The sequence below is a fragment of the Medicago sativa genome, chromosome 1 (genome assembly GCF_051527215.1).
Source record: "Medicago sativa cultivar Bolivia chromosome 1, Bolivia_mono, whole genome shotgun sequence".
NCBI lineage: Eukaryota > Viridiplantae > Streptophyta > Magnoliopsida > Fabales > Fabaceae > Medicago > Medicago sativa.
The window spans coordinates 84,830,483-84,850,747 of record NC_140749.1 but is presented as its reverse complement, the minus strand read 5'-3'; the positions used below and the strand labels follow the sequence as shown (position 1 = coordinate 84,850,747).

Genomic DNA, 20,265 nt, shown 5'->3' with positions numbered 1-20,265 from the left:
AGGGTCCTTTTCCATCCAAGATTAGCAAGTTCAAGTCACTTGAAGTGTTGGACATTACATTGAATTTCATTTACGGAAAAGTCCATCATCATTGTCGATTCGAAGTCTTGTTTTAGAAGATAATGTTTTCAATGGATGTGTTTGTAGTCTCTTCAAGACTAGCTTTCTCGAAGAGATCAATTTGGCGTAGCAACAAAACATTTGTTAGAGTTTCTCAAGATCACCAAATGTGGTGATATTATTCTTTCTTCATGGTTTAATCGATGTTTTAGCTTATATCTATATAGAAAATGGATGGTTCGACAATCAAAATTCTTTCTTCTTTAGTCTAATTGGCATTCTAACTTATATAACATAAAGAAAATCGATGGTTAAGCAAAATTATTTCTTTTTGGCCTATTGACATTCTATTTTCTATCAATAAAGAAAATGGATGGTTAAACTATTCCATTATTACATCATCAAAACTATTATTCAACAAATTACACTGTTGTCAATGAATTCTTTTTAATGTTTTGAAGTAGTGGCCCCTTCCAAATTCAAAAACAGAACAAGTGTGAGAATGAAATAGATTTGCAGCTAAGTAAAGCTGCACTTATAGAATTCAAATAATGTAATGTATACAATGAGTAACACTGTCTAATGTAATCTGAAATGCATTGTAGTGTCTTCTTTTTCCTTCTAGTATATTACTAAACAATAGACCATTAAGACAGAGAACAAAAAATTACAACAAAAAACAAATAAATTATGCTCCAAAAGCTAGCTATACGGGTAAAGAATAACATTATGATTAATTAGATGACACTTTTTATAGTGCACGTGATTTTATGATATCAAAGCTCATTTCACTAGGATCAGTTGCTTGCAACTCAACTTGAATGCCATCAAGTTCCCTCTTGAATCTGTCCTTGGTGCTAGCATAGACCATCTTATGTCTCACCTTTGATATATCCGGAGACCTAATTAATAGTATGTGAAACAACAATGTAACGATTTTAAGTATATATAATAGCAAAATAAACAGCTATTTTCCTATCTAATATAACTTTTTTATTTCTCAAAAGAAATGTAAAAAAAATTATTAAGATTTTTTTTCCAAGTGTGTAAAGATCTAATAATGTTAATAATCTTAAAACCGCGTCTTTGTATGCTCAAAAGATCACTGCATGACTCTAATTTTAAATAATGAAATATAAAAAGCAAAATAATAGATTTGGATTTTCAGAAACCAGCAAATTCATGCATTAATGCAGTCACCACCGCATCAGTATTCGTTGAGTCGAGATCGGGTGGTTTAGATTTTAATACAGATTTTGATTTTAAGAAAATAGTAATGTCAAAATATAAAAATATGAATTGTCCGATCTCGATCCAACACTATTAACATGTTTACTGCATGATCACATCCAAATCTAAGAATAGTGGTGTGTAATGTATCAATACACCACATGCATCCAAAGTGGTACACCATACCCATACGAAAGAAGAAGAAAAAAGCATGCAAGAACTAAGGAAGATAACATTACCATGCAATGAAGAAAATCTTGCTTTTCATGCAGTTTTCAGCAGTGGTGAAATCAAAATCAAAGACTGCATAACGACACTCATCAGCAGGTAGACATGCACTAAAGTCCTCATAGGTTTCTTCTGGACCTCCAAGTTTCTCTAGTACCACTTCCTGATTCTCAATCTTAAACACAATAAAACGATAGTTTCTCTTTGCTTTTAACTCAAGAAACTTCAATTTACATTCATCATTAACAGCCATTCCAGATGCTGCGTTAGCCTAAACACATTTTTGAAAAAAATAAATAAAAGAAACATAATATTAAGCATGAGTCATAAATAATGTAGTGGACATGAAACTACTAGCTAGAAACATTCATAATCATATCATATCATATATTATTAAAGCCAAAAAAGTGTAATGTACAAAATTCTTTAGGTATTTGCTCAAAAAAAAATTCTTTAGGTATACCTTGAAAAAGGATTAAATTTACACCTTTAAAAGTTGTAGTAACATATAAATATATACCCCAAAACAAGAAACTACAGTTGTGCACCAATTAATCCAGTGAATCAATATGCTCGCTAAAATTCTATTTATATGAAATACCAAAACAAGAAAATATCAAATTAGATGCATCCAATTGTATTATAAACAAACAAAAACACCATTTCTTCCCCTTCATAAAGCATTTGATCAAATATTTGTTCTAACATACAAAAGAACGATTCTCTATAAAAGGGAATTCAAATTTCATATAATTTGCAATTGCTCTATTTCACGGTCTTAGAACACAATTTAATTTTTGATTTGGTGAAATTCATGTGAATTCCGCCAAATAAGAACGAAACTTGCATGGTTTGTGTTGAATAATTTCTTTTTAGCATTGTTGAGGATAATAGAGACATGGAGAGCATACCATGTTGTCGCGGTTGATGGAGAAAGCCAACGGGAGAAAGAAAACAATTGAGAAAGAAACTGAGAAATGAAAGAGACAATTGAAGAGATCCTTCTTTTTGGGAGAGGCAATGAGAGCTTAGAGATAAAAACGGAGAGCAAGAGAATTTAGGGGAAAGAAACAAAGGTTGAAATCACTTAAAACTTCAATAAGTGATATTGTCTACGAAGAATTGCATGTGCATGAACTAATTAGAAAATAGTTTGCATAAACTATTTTAAGCACTAATTTGCTTGCTTGTAGGAATCTATTTTCATTTGTATTTCATCATGTAAAAATGTAATTATATGTTTTTTTCAATTAACAAACCATATTTGCCCATTGTTTGTAACGTACTACAAATTCTTCAAATTATGGGTTCATTTGTTTTAGATTTTTTTATTAAAAAATAATAATAAATCACTTGTTATTTTTAAGGGTTTATTTAGAATTTAGAAAAAAAAATTACTCAAAAATAAAAAGCTATCAAGATTAGCTATTTCCAAAATTTATTTCTTTCAAAAAAGGAGGTAACACATGAATTAGTTAAAAATCATTTTTGTAAAAAAATATTTTTACCAAATATAAATACCTTCATATTTTTTCTTTAAATCTCTAGAAAAAATCTCTAAATTTTTTATCACAAATCTTTTTTTTTTTTAATTTGAAATAAACTAACCTATGTAAGTCTATCTTAAAAATAATAAAATAATGATACAAATAATTATCAATGTTTGAACGATTGTGGTCAAAGGCAAACTCAGAACCTCCAACTCTTTTTCCCTTTAGCTCAAATCAGCTGAGCTACTCAATCCACTTTAAAGGCAAACTCGTTGTCTTTGCAAAAGTGAAGAAACGTGTAAGCTTCTCCAAGTTTCGTGCAAAAAGTATCTGTAACCATTGTCATTTCTCAAAAAATATTGACAACATTATATTATTTCAATCTTTTCAAAAAAGGATACAAAAAATAACACGACCCCATTTTATAAAGGGAAAAGGTGTTCAATAAAAATAAAGTGACTTAAGTTATTTAAATCAGAAAATTTCATCCCTTCTCCCACAGTTATAGCTTCAGCACTGGACCATGCTTTCAGGTTCCACCGGCAACCCCTACAAATAATGGGAACAAGCAGTTGTGAGACATGACAGTTATGATTACTCATTCTTCACATCAACATAATCCTTCGATCAAGAAAGATATGATGAGATCAATATAAACTAATGGCAAAAGGCACCTACATATGAGAATGATGAAGACATCACTCAGAAGTTAGAATTGAAGACGCTAGACACATTTGTGAGCAACTTGGAATTTATTTTCGATTGACCAGTTTCTCATAGAAAATTTGTAGCACACTATTATGTTCGAACATTGAACAAACTATAAGGTGAAACACTCCGATAGATGGCTCATGGTGGACCAACACTTAAAATCACTAAAAGTCAAAACTTCAACAACTATTCATGGTGTCTGCCGAAAGTAGTAGCTCACTCCTCTTCTAAAGCCATAGAAACAAATATAAGTGCCTAGACACTCAACTCATTTGTTTTCTCGAACTAACACAGATAAGGTCACTTTTTCACTTGTATGAATAAGGATGACCGTGAATTTTTACCTTTGAGAGGCAGCATCAATCGTTGTTGGTATTTCAAGTTATTTGAAGTGTAGTTTACTGTATACCATCTATAGTAGAACCTGCCTTGCTCATGTGTCCAAATTCCAACCATTTGACAATCATGGACAAGTCTCGTGTTATAACTACATTTTTGGTATGATGTTTAAAACATAGTTACCTAGTATGCAATAATACTTTTTGGAATAGATGCAGAACAGGAATGCAGTACAATTACTTGGTTAGATATATAGGAAGTTGGGAACATACTTTGTATGCTATTTGAGTTAGTGGACAGCTTTAACATATTAACTGGTATGCTTTGAATACCAGCTATCAAAGAGACTTGCAGATCCGTAAAAAGAAACGGGGAAAAATGGTCTAAACCCCAAATAATAGATTATAATACCTTTGGATCATGGCAATTTCCAGGGCAGTTATAGCTGAAGTGCCCGTGTGCATTACAAAATAAGCACCTAGCAAGTCTTCCTCCACCTGCAACACAAATGAACAATTTTGAATCATAACAAAACAAATGAAAGAACAGAGTGAAGCCTAGTACCATTGCAGATTTATGAAGTTTACATTGTAGCAAAGAGCAAACTAAAATATGCTAGAATTGATAATTAAAAAAGAAACTGAGAATGCGTTTTAGGTGTCTTACAAAATGATCTGTTAATTGATTCGGTATCCAGTCAGATACATGAATTGTTTATGAAGGGATCGAACCTCTAAATAGATTTCGTTATAACAATGCAACAGAATATGACTGACTCGGCATATTGTGTTGTTACAGATACCAACTGTTTATATAACTAAGCAATATATACAAATACATTTTTTACTCTAATAAAATCCCCTTGTGGAGGAAGTAGCCTCTTCTGCCAGTTTTTTTTTTAGGGAAGACTCTTCTGCCAGATAAACAAAAGACAACAACTGCAATAGCTTCCAAAATTACCAAAAGGAATAATATACTTGCATAACCGCCAAAAATCCATTTCGAAAGAGCTACTGTCCTTACATAATTTCATGTTTCAATATTATAAAGAATAGAGTTCTATTGACTAGAAGGAAGGAGAGTTCAAAAGAATCTCGTTTTTCACTTTTGCAGAATCCTCATTTTTCACTAAAGTGGAAGTCCGTGAATTGCAATATATTATATACCACAAAAACAGGTCATTGTCATAAGGTCCCGTCCAATCAAACGCAGAAATTTAAACAAGGCAATAAGACACAAAGTCTTGAGATGAATCAATGCCTGTAAAGGAAGCTTTAATGTAAAGCACAGTTATCAATCCCGGATAGTGGCGCATAGCGGCCGATATAAATAATGCTACAGCACAATAGCAGGTGCAGGATGACCACCACTACTCTGAACATTTTTTATACATATAAATAACTAAAACAAATGCTATACATATAAATGCTGAAAAACTAATTGAGCACTCAAAATTAATGAAGTATTCATCAATAAATAACTAATAACAAATACTACTATACATGTAAATGCTGAAAAAATAATCAAGTACTCAAAATTAATGAAGCATTCATCAATAACAATAAAAAAGTTACATGCCGTGAGCAAAACATAGAAGTAAATAACAAAAAAAATCAGAAAAACAAAGTTTAGGCATCTAAGGCCTAAACCAACTAGACATTAGTGACAATTTTCATGCAAATTATAGATTTGATATGGTTCTCACATTAAAAAGGGTGGTTTTTTACTGACTAACATTAAAAAATATAATATAAATAAGTTCATGAAAGAAAGACATAAAACATTTAGCAAACCTGCTATATATACTGAGCATTTTCCAAGTGAGTGCCCGATTTCCCCACAAAAGAAGCAAACTTCCTCATCCTTGGAGAGAGATTTAAGCTTTCGGCATTGTTGTATGGTGTGATTGGTCTCTCGGCAAGCCCAACATAACTGCAAAAGCCAAGTTACCCCATTTATGTACTACAACATGATAATCCTATCCTAAATTTCCAATTGAATCAACTTCAAACTTGGGCGGCATCATTCTTTATGAACTGCGTTTGATTATTCTAAACTAGACTAGAGCAACACAATAAAATACAACAACTTAAACTAAATTCATGAATGGTAAAAATAAAATACAACAACTTAAACTAAATCCATGAATGGTATTACGTACCATAGAACTTTGCCCATGTTGATCATTGGGATCATTAGTGACAGTGATTCCTTTAGTTCCCTGAACTGAGGTTTCAGCAATTGAATATTGTCCCACTTCACACTTCCTTTTCCTCTTCTTGTGTTTCTTCTTTGCAATCTTCTGTTCTGCAACTATTGGGGTTGCAGGGTGAGTGTCCATTACAACAGCCGGGTCTGTTGAGGGTTCTGTTATCGGGTCAAAAGGTCTCTGAGCTAGGGTTTCAAGTGTATCGTTCTTGGTTTTTTCTTCCCCGTTAGTTTTGACTTCACCTTGCAGTTTTTTCCTCTCCATGTACTCCTTCTTTTTTTCCTTCCTCGTCTTTTTTCTCTCAAAGTACCTCTCTTCCAGATCTGTGACTATTGGGGTTGCAGGGTGAGTGTCCATTACAACAGACGGGTCTGTAGAGGGTTCGTTCTTGGTTTTTTCCTCCCCGTTAGTTTTGACTTCACCCTGCAGTTTTTTCCTCTCCATGTACTCCTTCTTTTTTTCCTTCCTCGTCTTTTTTCTCTCAAAGTACCTCTCTTCCAGTTCATCTAAGCTTACATGTTGATTATTCACCGCGATTGCTTTGTCAATCAGAGGCACTTCTGTATCTAGTATCGACATCTGAAACGCAGTTTCAGCCTGTTCAATATTATGCTCATTGGATTCTGCCCCATTTTGCACGCTTTTTCGTTTTCTCTTCCTAGTCATAGTTTTTGCAACTTCAATTGATTCTACTTCTTTATTCTTTTCTAGCTCTAACGCGGGTTTTGGTTCTTCATTCTTTTCTAGCTCTAAAGCGGGTTTTGGTTCTTCATTCTTTCCTAGCTCTAACGCAGGTTTTGGTTCTTCACCATTGATCATGCTCTTCTTCTTATTCCTATTCCTGTTCTTCCTATTCTTTTTCGCGGGGATATTATTTGAATCAGGTAAAGTAACAGATTCTTCGTTTGATTTGAGTTCTGAGATTGGGGCAACTACTACTAAGGGTTCAGAACATACCTGAGGCTGAGGATTAGGGTTTTCATTGATTTTCTCCTTCTTTTTTCTCCATCTACACCTCTTCTTCTTCTTCTTCTTACTGCTATCATCTTCAGTATTCTGTTTCGGTGAAGCAAATGCTTCTGGTTTCTCTTCTCTCAGCATTTTTTGTTCTATTCGCTGTTCATGAATTCAGGAATGTATAGATAGTGAATTCTACGATTGCGGCGAAATAGTGGTACAAATTAGGGTTTAGTAGTGTGGATTCTTTTCACTGCTCTCCGCGAGAACGACAATGATTTTATTTTATTTTTGTGAAAAATTTATTTATTGCAAAATATTGTACAATTTATTTTACTAATAAAAAAAATAGTGTTAATCAAAATAATTACAGTAACAAATTTTAGTCAAAAGTTAGAATTGACAAATATATAATTTATGTTGAAATTAATGAATAATTTATGAGATTAATTTATATGTGCACTTAAGGTGAGAAACATTTTTGGAGACATCCAATCAAATCACACTTTAATTTATGTTAAAAATTGATAAGATATGCTATACTTTTGTCACTAAATTTTTTTTTCGAGATCTTTTCCTTAATATACACATAAAACCACCCGAAAACTCACTCGACCTGAAACTTGTCTAAACTAGAATAAAAGGGATTTACTTTTCCCACCCTATTGCCTTCTCGCGCGCTCTGCAAAATTTTCAAAAATACCCCTAGTCCGGATTATATAATCCAGACCATATTGTTAGTGATTTCCGGAAAATTAAATCCGGACCAGATGTTGTGCGCGTTTTGGTGTCTTTCTTTGATGTCAAGGGTCTCTATTGATCGTTATATGAACCCCACACAAGCTGAAATGCTGTTGCAGGGTTCATAGGAACGGTCAACAATGACCATGACACCATCGACACCCCTAAAAAACTAAAAATGTTTGAAGAAAATTGAAGAAAAGAGGTGAAGTGAAGAATGGAGGTATTTGTTGAAGATGGAAGCCTATTTATAGCCTTAAACAAGTCCTAGATTATTAATACAATCAATGAAAACGTGTTAGTGGTTGTAACCGTCCAAACCCACATTAATGGTTCTCTTTCAAAAGAATCCAATGTTGAATCTTTCCGGATTTTACATTCCGGAATGTCCTTAGCCCTACAGGAAGTGCCAACTTTTCCCTCGTTCACCATTATCGCATTAATCCGGAAAGTATATTCCGGAAACCAAAGGTGCATTCCGGATTGTATATTCCAGAATGCATCAGTGTCATGGCCGGTGGTCTGCACCACACATTTTTGTCAGTGGTCAAGTCAAAAAAACGTGTTTTACCACGTTTTTTGACTGAATTTATTGCCTCCCAACCGTTTTTGACCTACCCCTCCCTATAAATAGCCTTCCAAACCCCACCATTTCTCACACCATCCTCTCCCACCCTCTCCTCCTCTTCTTCTTTCTACAACCATGGTTTTCCATCGTTGACCTTTCATAGATAAGGGCCTCGTTGAAAACTTTCAGGGTTTGTATGAACGGACAATGAGGATGGAACCGCGCTGCAACGAAGTGCGGTTCATCTGAGGGTCATGTGGGTCAGTTTGGTTCTTAGCTTCGACTGCCTATGCGTAAGTTTGAGCACCCCCACCTCCCTCAGGGACATTGTTTTCTTCTTTTCGCCCTCCTCTTCCCTCCTCCTCCGGTTTTCCTCCAATAGTCAAACTACTGGTATGTCCTATCACATACCAGTGGTTAGGCTTTTAGGAGATTAGAAATAGATTTAGGATCTTATGTAATAAGCTTAAAAAGCTTGAAAATGATTGTAATGTATTGTTCGTATATTAATAAAATGAGTTGTTTTTATATTTGTGTCTTTTTATTTCTGTTTTTTATTTTATTCGCATTTTATTTTATGAATTATAGAGCTTAAAATTGCAAAAGTTCTGCTAAAATACTATTTCGGATTTTAAAATCCGGAAACATCAATCCATTCCGGAATACGAAATCCGGACCAGTGGTAAAATTGGAAAAAAAATATGGCGCTCGAGGAAGAGCTGAACCCGCCCATTTTCTAGGGGTATTACTTTTCCCACCCTATGGGTTTCCTCGTGCGCCCTATTTTTTCCAAAAATGCCCTTGAGTTTCCGGATTTCATAATCCGGAATGGTGTTTTCTTTTGTTAAAGGGTGAAAAAAATGAGTAACGGATTTTGTAATCCGAAAACTTCAAAAAATAGGGCGCGTTGCATGAAGATTCCGGATTACATAATCCGGAAACCCCCGAAACACCCTTTTTCAAGGTAAAACAGTCCGGATTATATAATCTGAATTGTATCAGCACAAATTATAAACATGTTTGTAACATGGATAGTCATTTTAGGGACAATATTAATCTTCCTAACTTTCATCCTTCTGTTTTTGGGTCATTCTTACCTGTTCTAAAAATCGGGTTTTCGGGCTACTTGATCGGATTGCTCCGAAACTTCCCCAGAAAATCAGAAAAAATTCATAGACCATGACTCCCATAGAAGGGACTTCTTACGGGACTCCGCCCCTCAAAATCCAAAATTTCATCGTTTAGACCCATTTTTCATTTTTTTCATATTCTCAAAAAAATCCGAAAAAAATTTCATTAGTTTTATTTGATTTTTAGAATTTTTTGGTGCTGTTTTTATATTTTTATGATTTTATTTGACAGATTTCTACCATTTTTTACTTAGTTTTTTTTGTTGTTTTTAAAATCAAAACTCAAAACTGCTGAAATGTGAGAGAGTCCGATGGCTGATTATACATAAGAAATGTCCGGATTATAAAATCCGAAATAGTAAACATGAATCAAGATTTTAAAATCCGGAATGCACAAGGGCATTTTTGAAAATTTTACAGGGCACAAGAGAAGGCCATAGGGTGGGAAAAGTAATTCCCATTTTCTAGCCCTAACTATAGGTAGTGGCGTTATAAATTATCAAGTTCCACTTATTTTTGAATGTTTCTAATACTCTTAGAAAACTCGTGAACATATGTGAACTTGAGAAGACTCGGGTGCCTTGTACTCGACTGGTTTTCATTTGACCAATTTTCATTCAAATGACCTTAAATTTAGTGTTTTTTTTTTTTTTTTTGTTCTCAGCTTACAACTTACTCCCTCCGGTCACTATTATAAGCAAATTTCTACTTTTTAGATTTATTCAATAAAAGATGTATGTGGTCTACAATATAGACCACATACATCATTTATTGAATGAACCTAAAAAGTCAAAATTTGCTTATAATAGTGACCGGAGGGAGTATATATTTTTAGGTATGCGCGTCTTAATATAAAGTATTCGGTATGTGTGTGTGGGTATAAATATTGTTGTATGTCATATATAATTGAAGACAAGTAAAATCTAACAATGAAATTAGATTCTAATCACGTTCGACCAAAAAAAATTAAGTAAAAAAAACGTAAGCTTTATGTAAATATGTAATTTTTTGGGTTAAATATGTTTTTGGTCCCTATAAATATACCAACTTTTCATTTCAGTCCCTCTAAAATTTTCCTTCAACTTTTAGTCCCTCAAAAATTTTCAATCTTCACTTTTGGTCCCTCCTTTAAAGTAAACTCATATGTAGAATTCATATTTTTGAATAAAATTTCGCACAAAAATTCATAATATTATAAGAATCTCTCCCAAAAAAATTTGGAATTTTTTAACAAAACTTGAATTTAATATGAATTTTTACATTTTTTATGGTTAAAAATTCATATTAAATTTATGTTTTGTTAAAAAATTCTAATTTTTTTGGGAAATATTTTTACAATATTCTACACATTTCTGCATAATTTCATTAAAAAAAAAAATACTAAAATTAACTTAAAAATAGGGACCAAAAGTAGTGATTGAAAATTTTATAGGGACTAAAAGTTGAAGGAAAATTTTAGAGGGACTAAAACGAAAAATTGGTATATTTATAGGGACCAAAAACATATTGAACCTAATTTTTTAAGTATAAACTTTATGTTTTGATTTCTTAATCATTTGATTCAAATTTCGATCTGACCGGTTGTATCGAAAAATATATGTTGTATCGAAAAATATATGTTATGAGAGTTCAACCACTCAAGTAGATCTCGAGCTACAAGTTTACAACTTGGATCTATAAACATATGCAGATATGCCTGACATAATTCAAGCTTTCACCATGAATTTTATTGTTGATCGACATTTGTGAAAATGAGAATAGATACAAACAATATTTCTAAATCAATGTTGATATAAATCTTTGTTGAATATGTACTCAACAACGCAACTTAAAATTTTGTCAACAAAAAAAACGCAATTTTTTTCCCAGTCAAAGGCATAGAGTGCTTGTGGTCATTTTTAAGTTGGCCAGTTTAAAATGACATTTTGTCAGGAACAACAAGTTTTGTAAACAAACATCAATTAGAGTTCGTTTGCTTTAATTTTCATAAAAAATCTCTTTTACCATTATTTAGAAAAACTTAACTCTTCAGAAAACTTGAACCCCGTAAAAACAGATCTTAATAACATTTTAAAATAAAATGTACTTTTAAAAATAATAATAGCAAAATCAAAACAACTTTTACTACACAAAATCATTTTAAATAAAAATAATATAACTTTTTTGTGTAACCTAAAACAAACAGGCCTCTATTATTTAATACTCCTTCCGTTTCAAAATGAGTGTCGTTTTAGGTGTTTGCACACATATTAAGAAATGCAATGATTAAGAGAAAGAGAATGATTATTTTACCAAATTATCCTTATTAACTATTGGTTAGTTTTAAAAGTAATAAGCAGTGTGCAGAGTATTAATTGGAGGGTACGCTTGAAAAGAAAAAGTTATTATTGCATTGGAAACTGAAAGCGACACTCATTTTGAAACAAATTTTTTTTTGGCTAAAGCGACACTCATTTTGAAACGGAGGGAGTAGAGAAAAAAAATTATAATGCGGTTGTGTTATCATAAACATCTAGATATTACTGTAATCATACATGTATAAGTGAGATTTTGTATTTCAAACTATTGTTGACTGTTTATCAAACATCAACCATAGGCAAATGCAAAGTATTGAAAAATAATGGGACAAAACTCAACCATATAAATCAAATAAAAGTAGGGCTAGTAAACTAGTAGCTATGCCCATAAAATAGTTACATTTAGTTTCCTTTTGAAAGCACATTAGGATTAATGAATCATCAGCAAGGAAAGATAATTTAGTTTACATCTCAATTCTCCAAAATTTAGAGCTACCTAGGACTTGCAGAAAAAATTGCATTTGATTTCAATCTAGTTGAGATTCAGGAGATTGCAATGCATGGCAGGGTCCTAGTGTAGACTTAGAAGTACTAGCAGAACAAAGAAAATGGCTAACGAAAAACAATGTCCACACAACACATTAAGAGGTAACTATCTAAGTGCATGTCTGAAATCTTGGTGAGTATGGCAGTATCACACTTGCTGTGAGTTTGACAAAAGCTATACTTTGGAGCTTCAGCAAAATCGCAATGCCACATTGATTACAGTTAACTCATCGTGATTTCAAACATACGCCTAATCAAAGTTCACGACTTTAGGACATTTCTTTGGTTTTACATTGCCATCTTCAGACTTTGCAGACTTGTTCTTGTCCTCGCTTTTTGCTTCTGTTGTGAAGTCGTCGTCCATATCATCTCCACTCACAAATTTGGTAACCTGACCACTGGGCCTTTCGTCGGTTCTCAGTACTGAAAGAAAAAATGGAGTTATCAACCATATTACATCTAATAGAAGCGCTTTTTTCCAGATGAGAATAAATGTGTAGCATTCCAATAGATCAGAAGAAATCACAACTGAATGCAATTAAATTGATTGATGATATACGGAAAAATCTCAGGCCCGGGGAAGAAAGGCCACAGATAACTTCCAAGAAGTTACATTTAAAGTGCATACTTCACTTTGAACATTTGACTTCATTTTGATTTATAACTTCTAATATGAACATTTGTGACTATGAAAAAACTTCAACTCGTGTATGGCATGGGTTTAAACTAACAGTCATTCATATCACTCCCCTTTCTTATAACAAGATCTCTCTCATCTCTCTATGGGCGAAATCTCAAACAAGAAATGAACGTATAGAACAATGATATTGATCATTTTGAATAAGAACAATGCCCACTGCCCAGTTAAACAAATTTGATAAAATAAAATAAAGTGAGATCAATATATATTAAATTAAATCAAGAAGGTTGGATAGTCCACGTCCTCGTGATTATCAACTTTCAAGCATATAACAGCTGTCATTTTTTCCCCATAACATGGATTTTAACAATACAATTCTGATGTGCAAACTATCAATATATCATACCACCACCAAACTTGTTAATCTCAAACTTCTATAATATGAATAACCCTTATCCAGCTAGACTTGCCACTTCGTGATATCAGATGACTCAATAGAATTTACTTTGAACCAAAAATAAAGGACTTGAGAGGAAATCTATCAGTACTTTCGGAGCTGCATGGATAACAAATTGTAAAATCAAATACCTATTTTCTGAACAGTAAATTGATTCTCATTGCGAAGCGTAGGACACATAATCAATAAAAATAAAAATATGATATTTTTAACTAAAAACAAGAGATACAGCAAAAATATAAGCTAATACATATATCATATACAAACCTCAAAATAATTGAAGATTCAATTCAAGTCATAAACCAAATAACGAAGAAAAGTGGTTGGCTATACAAAGTTGACAAAAAAAAAATAGTTGGTTGCCTGGCTACACTAATTCACGATATAATTCATTACAATGAATCGGGATTCAACATAGCGAATCAGGATTTAAGTTGGGATTCATGTTCAAAATACATACACACAAGGACTTGTATCAATTGGGTCAAGTTCTCTACCAAGTTGAGATACAACAAGTGCTGCCAATTGTGGAATGGAAAATAGCGGATTGTTAAAATTCCGCTACAAAATAGGGCTATAGTGCCGCTATAGCTGCTATATATGTTGTCAATCTCAGACAGCGGTGAACCCTAGCGGGATGAGCGCTATTGTGACGGCTAAAAAAGCATGTACAAAGTAAACATGAATTCCAACATGCATAAATACTCAAAAACAGCAAAGTACAAAAAAAATAAAGGGACAATCAAGTTCCAAGATTAGGCCACTCAGTGTAATCTAAATAACTTTCTCATTTTTCATTAAAATAAGCTCTAAATGTAATCTAAATGACATCCCAACAAAATCTAAATGTAAGCAAAATAACATTCCGTCAAAATCAAGTTCTAAAAGTACTCAAAATGACATCCCATCAAAAACATAACTCAAAGAGAAAAACTCAAAGCAGCCACAATTGAACAATAAAACATGTGGGTTCCAATATTAGGCCACTCAAAGTGCGCGAAAGTATCGATATACCCTCAACAAATTTAAAAATTAGGGTCATTGAGAATCCCCCCCCCCCCCCCCCCCCCCCCCCCCCCCCCGCCCAAATTGCAACAGTGGGTAGCGGGATGGTGCCGCTTTTCAACCACTAATAGCGGACACTGTTACCACTTCTCTCGATGGCGCTTCACGGGCCTATGGCGTGGCAGTGGAGGACTGCACTGCCACGCTACACTGCTATACCACACTATTGACAACATAGGCTGCTATTTGACAATATGTTGTACTAAAAACTGTATCGTGGAATAATAACGCCACTAATTAATAACACTGATATGACTTGTATGTATCTTCATAAGATGCAGATACTCATACGTGCAGGTGCAACTGTTCTCGTTTATCCTAAGAAAGTATCAAAGGACTGTGAAAACAGCTCAACTCCACTACCAGGAGCCTCTAACTGGCAGTTAGGCATTATGATCAGAAACTAATGATTGTAACTAGAGAATCTAACCATAGCTTGTCGATAGCACACCAAAACAGAACTAGCATCGACCATTTGTTTATTTAGAGAAGCAAACAACTATGTATCCCTTACACTTCAGATTGAAGGGTGTGTCCAGTATCCAACATGACACCAATGCATGTGGTTACATTCAATTATTTCATTTTCTCATATTATAACCAATATTAATGTGTCAGTGTTCAGTGCTTCATATCATAGGTAAACAAAAGAAACACAAAGTACAAAAATGCATTCAGCATCTTCTGAAGAAAAAACTTACAGTTATGAACAGGCCCTTTAGGACGACCATCACCAAATCCATTCTGCCCTTTATCAGGACAATCCCTTGCCAAATGTGTGACACCACCACATATTTTACAACAACCACCCTATGATATAAACAACAACTATAATTAACTAAACTAAACCAACATAGTTAAATAATAACATAATAAGATCCAATATATACCTTAGGATAAATGCCATGAGCATTTTTAGGGCAATTTTTACTCAAATGCCCTTGTTCCTTACAAACAAAACACTGAGCAAACATAGTCCCACCTTCCTGAAGAGGATGAGGACAGTTAGCAAGAGAGTGACCATTATCACCACAATTATAACAATACTTAAAATCCTCTTTAGAACCACCATCAGGACAATTCTGAGCTCGATGACCGCGACGCCGACACCGTAAACATATCTTATTCTTTTCCCATTCAGCTTTTTGAGGACAGAATTTAGCGATGTGGTCTAATCCCTTGCAAATATAACAGCTCTCGCCGGGTTTCATACCGGGAACACGAAGGGGGCGTTTTCCGGTTCGGGGTTTGGAGTTTGAGTCGGGTTTTTTGCGCTTGAATTTGTTTTTCTTCTTTTTTGATGGGTCTTTTGGTGGAGTGGGTTCGACTTTAGGGAAGAGTTCGGGGTGTTCTTCTTTGTAGCGTTTCTTAGCGAGTCGTTGTCTTTGGCTCACCATTTTTGTGGATTGGCTGCTGTGAAATTAGGTTTCGAAGGGTTTAACTCTGCAACAGTTCCTTTGCGGCTGCGCTGTGGTGATGAGACGAAACAAATCCAAAGGGTTTTCTTTTCTTCCTTTCCTTTTCCCTGATTTTTTATTACTACTTTTCCTTTTTTTTTTTTTCCTTGTAAATATAGCAAATTTCATTTTTACATTTTTAATCTTGGTAAACAAGACTGATATTCTATTCCTTCAAAAAAAAAAAAAAGAGTGATATTCTATTAAGGGTCTGTTAACGGGTGCAAATTTAGTAATTATTTTTTTAAAAAGTTAACTATTATAATTTTTAATATATTAAATACATAATTTTTCATTAAAAATTTATTATTTAAAAGGTTTAAAGAGTGTCTCAGAAACACTCGTTAACATTTTCCTTGTATCCAAACAAAGAATAAGTGACACGGCGGTTTTAAATCTGTATAATTGTTTTTAAATTTTAAATTATATTTTTAAACATACCATTGAAAATTATTTTTTATAAAAAGATGAGTTTAAAATTCACAGCGTATCTACGAACTTCAACGCCGATTTTATGTTGGTACTATTCTAAATGCTTGTGAAGTTTTGTTTGTATATAATGTTGTCCATATGTTGGCTATAATGTCATTGTCTTAGTTCACAAGTTCATGATTATATGTCATACATATTGTATTGCGACTACTATTATTTAAGTTTGTTTTAGGTAAAAAGAAAAGGTTCACATTTTATTACTCTCAACACGTTTATAAACAAAGAACAACATTTTAGATTCATTGAATAAATAATTTACCTAAAAAGTTGTCCAATGATCTAAGAAGTTTTTTTTCTTCTTAAACATATGACTAGAGGAAGAACATTTACCTTAACTTTTAGTGTTTCAAAAATTTATTTTTAATTTATTTCATGTTAAAAAATTCTAATGTTTTATAAATGAATTTTTTATAGTGTTTTGAACATGCCTGCAAAAAAAATTGAAAAATTTAAAAGCTTAAAGGTAATTAAATAAATTTGAATTTATCAAGAACTAAAACTGTGTGTTATAAGATTTTACAGGGACCCTTTTTTCTATAGAACCAAAAACATGTTTGACTTTTTTTATTCTTATAGTATTCTTTTAAATGATAAAAATTGTCTTCTTTATTTTTGTTCAATTGATACGAAATTAAACTATCTAATTAGACTTAAGTGGTTGATAAGATTCAATCAAGGTATCATTTAGAAAAATTGAGTTCAAATCCTTGGAAGAATAATTTATGGTCGAGCTTAATTTACCTTATACTTGAATTATAAATGAGTAAATAGGCAATTACCCCCTGAAATTGTAAGTTTCGTCAATTACCCCCCTGAAATTAACAAAACGTCAATTACCCCCCTGAAATTGCACAACGTTAATCAATTTACCCCCTGAAATTGTTTCTGTTATGCCATTTGATTGTTCAATTCTCCATAACTTATGACTTATTTAAATAGAGACACGCCAATTCACAACAAAGTAAGCTAAAAACACGCATTCCTCATGAATAATTAATTATAGCAGTTTCTTAAGATAAGTTTGAATAAAATTATTCTATCTTAAAAATTGAACTAAACATGCAATTTGCTAAAGTAATATGAAGTTATTAATTCTGCATTATTTTTAGAGGATATATTATTATTGTAACCTTAAATATTAAATATAACCGTTAATTGTTTGTCTTTAATATCTTTTGAGTCAAGGGTAAGAAAAAAACATATAAATTTTTAAGTTTAGGGGGCATTTTGCACATAAGTGCAAAACTTCAGGGGGGATATTTGCAAAACGTCATGTTGACTAACAGAAAAATTTGACGGAGGCGGTAAATTGATTAACGTTGTGCAATTTCAAGGGGGTAATTGACGTTTTGTTAATTTCAGGGGGGTAATTGACGAAACTTACAATTTCAAGGGGGTAATTGCCTATTTACTCAATTATAAATTACTGAGTCAGACCATAAGATTTATCACACTGAGGTCCTTGCGATTCTCGAAAAATGACAACAACAACAGCAACAACAAACTAATGATTCAAGATCAATTAAATACCAAGACACCAAATCTCTATCGAAAATCATAAGACATTGGGTATATGTATCACATATCTTGTATATCCTAATTTATCTCATAGTTGATGTGAAAGCAATCACCCATGCATGAATGTAACGGTCTCTTCCTTAAGTGCATGTTTTCTGCATCACATACTTGTATTATCGTTACGACCAACAAAACAAACCTTTTGGCTCGATCTTTAAGAAAGATTTTTTTTTATTTTATAAAAGGATCAAAATAGGCATGGCAATGGGGCGGTGACAGGTGTTACTTTCCCCGTCCCCATACCATACTCTCATATACTTACATGTTACCCTATCCATACCCATCAGGGATGAGAAATCGAATCACATCTTCGTCCCCGACGGATTCGGGTATCCCCGCCCCATCCCCATCGCAGCAGTGGATACTTTTTTTTAATAAAATAAAAGTAATTTTCAGCCCCGAGCTCAATGTTGCAATGCATTATCCAGCAAACAGATGATGACGATCAATGATTATGGCAAAGGAGAAGAGAGAGGCCGAGAGTGTGAGACATGGAAGGAGAAAAGAGAGAAATATGATACGTGAATGTCATCTGAAAGATTGAGACTATGACCGTGTGAGTGAAATGATTTAGGATTTGGATTTCTATTTATATAAAAAGGGGTAATAAATTGATTTTGTACATTCACAGCGGGTTTGTGTATGAGTTTGGGGTGAGTACCTATACCCCCGCTATCTGTCCCAACCTGTGTTTTAAAATTGGGGAAAACTAAAACTCATACCAAACCCAATCAAAAGCGGAGAAAATTTGTCAAATTGAGTTTTGTTCAGACGGGTACCCGTATATACGAGTTTTATCATCATGATCCAACTCTCACATCCACCAACGAGCGAGACTCGAGCTTTGATACTATATTAGTTGTTGAGGAGTCCATGTGAGCTGTAAAAACGGGTAAATTATCTATGACCAACAACAAATTCTTAAACTTGCTTGATTTTGAAGTGGTCCAACGTGGTTTGGCCAAATTTTTTTTATAATGTTTTGTTTTTATAATGAGAATCAATTTTGGCTCTATAATATCAATTCTAAGTATTTAGATTGACATAAAGGGAAAAAAGATGCAGATGAGTGATTACAGGTCAAAAAATAGTTTAAAACCATTCCTACTCGATAAGTGAAAGAGAAAGAGAACTTAAAGAAAACGTGGAGTTTCTCCCGCTAAAAAAAATTAGAGCTAACTTTTTTTTACATAGATCTCGATTATTTGTTTCTCAATAATGATCTTGTGATAATATGACGTAATTAGATGTAAATGTAAGCTTCTTAGGAAATTAAAGATGCCTCGTATATGTATGATATATACCTGGAAATCCCATCCCGCAAGATTGCTTGTTATTCAAGTATGGCATACTTTTTTTTTTTTGGTTTAGAATAGACATGGATATTAGACACGTAATGATAAGTTAATATGTTATGTCACTTAGTTGTTGACGAGAAAGTGCACCAATAGATTCACACATTCATTTATCAGTCATTGCATTCGCATTGCTTAGCAAAAGTAATTATAAAAATATCAATAATATTAATTATAACATTGAAGGCCTAACTAAGTAATTTGGTACTGGCAGCAAAAGTCACGAAGTACACCGATTCCTTTTACAATGATTATTATTATTTTATAGCTGGACATTGGATCCATAAGGAAAAGAGTGAAAGATGATGATAACTTTGTTACGAAGGGTTTTTGTGATCAATACCTCCGCTCTTAATATCACTATTGGAATATGACTTCTTTGCTTCCATACTTGTCCATTGAAGAAGGACCCTACATGTTTTCCTGGTTTCTTTCTTTATGGGTTCCACCATCAATCTTTGGCTGGAGTAAAAGAAAAGTTTGCACACCACGGTGGAATATCGAGTGCACTAACTGCCATTTTGATGATAGCTGGACTAAAATCAAAGGGAAACCAAGGACATTATTGTAAAGTATGTATATATGTCCATGTGTATACGGTTACTTGCGTGCCATGTAATCCAAAATTTAATCTAAGGGATACTAGGAAACATGAAAGTACAAAATTTGGTTGAAAAGATTCGTCAATATTGTAATTTACAATATGGACATGTGA

The 20,265-nt window shown here is 33.2% G+C and overlaps 2 protein-coding genes across 3 annotated transcripts; both read right to left on the bottom strand.

Annotated features, from left to right (window-relative positions):
- Positions 1 to 557: 557 nt before the first annotated feature.
- LOC146958427 (uncharacterized) lies at positions 558 to 7,429 on the bottom strand. The gene is made up of 7 exons (XM_085752081.1): positions 6,220 to 7,429; positions 5,852 to 5,990; positions 4,470 to 4,555; positions 3,278 to 3,338; positions 2,430 to 2,488; positions 1,530 to 1,789; positions 558 to 962 (listed from the first exon to the last, which is right to left on the bottom strand). The coding sequence occupies exons 1-7, from the start codon at positions 7,366 to 7,368 to the stop codon at positions 812 to 814; spliced, it is 1,905 nt and encodes a 634-aa protein (XP_085608207.1). The 5' UTR covers positions 7,369 to 7,429; the 3' UTR covers positions 558 to 811.
- A 4,875-nt stretch (positions 7,430 to 12,304) lies between these two features.
- Positions 12,305 to 16,213, bottom strand: LOC146958426 (VASCULAR-RELATED NAC-DOMAIN 6). Of its 2 annotated transcripts, none has more exons than XM_085739923.1 (3): positions 15,559 to 16,213; positions 15,370 to 15,478; positions 12,305 to 12,929 (listed from the first exon to the last, which is right to left on the bottom strand). In XM_085739923.1, the coding sequence occupies exons 1-3, from the start codon at positions 16,063 to 16,065 to the stop codon at positions 12,757 to 12,759; spliced, it is 789 nt and encodes a 262-aa protein (XP_085596049.1). In that variant the 5' UTR covers positions 16,066 to 16,213; the 3' UTR covers positions 12,305 to 12,756. The 2 variants fall into 2 exon arrangements, with proteins under 2 accessions (XP_085596049.1, XP_085596051.1); XM_085739925.1 differs by lacking the exon at positions 12,305 to 12,929 and adding an exon at positions 13,321 to 14,259 and having other exon boundaries at positions 15,559 to 16,189.
- Between the last annotated feature and the right edge of the window lie 4,052 nt (positions 16,214 to 20,265).

Excerpts from the sequence above, each read along its gene's own strand:
- LOC146958427 (XM_085752081.1), bottom strand. The coding sequence starts at position 7,368 with ATGCTGAGAGAAGAGAAACCAGAAGCATTTGCTTCACCGAAACAGAAT. Across the intron at positions 3,339-4,469 it reads GAAATTGCCATGATCCAAAG|ATACTTTTTGCACGAAACTT; the intron begins GTATTATAATCT and ends CAATGGTTACAG. Across the intron at positions 963-1,529 it reads AAGATTTTCTTCATTGCATG|GTCTCCGGATATATCAAAGG; the intron begins GTAATGTTATCT and ends ACTATTAATTAG.
- LOC146958426 (XM_085739923.1), bottom strand. The coding sequence starts at position 16,065 with ATGGTGAGCCAAAGACAACGACTCGCTAAGAAACGCTACAAAGAAGAA. Across the intron at positions 15,479-15,558 it reads CTCATGGCATTTATCCTAAG|GGTGGTTGTTGTAAAATATG; the intron begins GTATATATTGGA and ends TTTATATCATAG. Across the intron at positions 12,930-15,369 it reads TAAAGGGCCTGTTCATAACT|TACTGAGAACCGACGAAAGG; the intron begins GTAAGTTTTTTC and ends TTTTTCTTTCAG.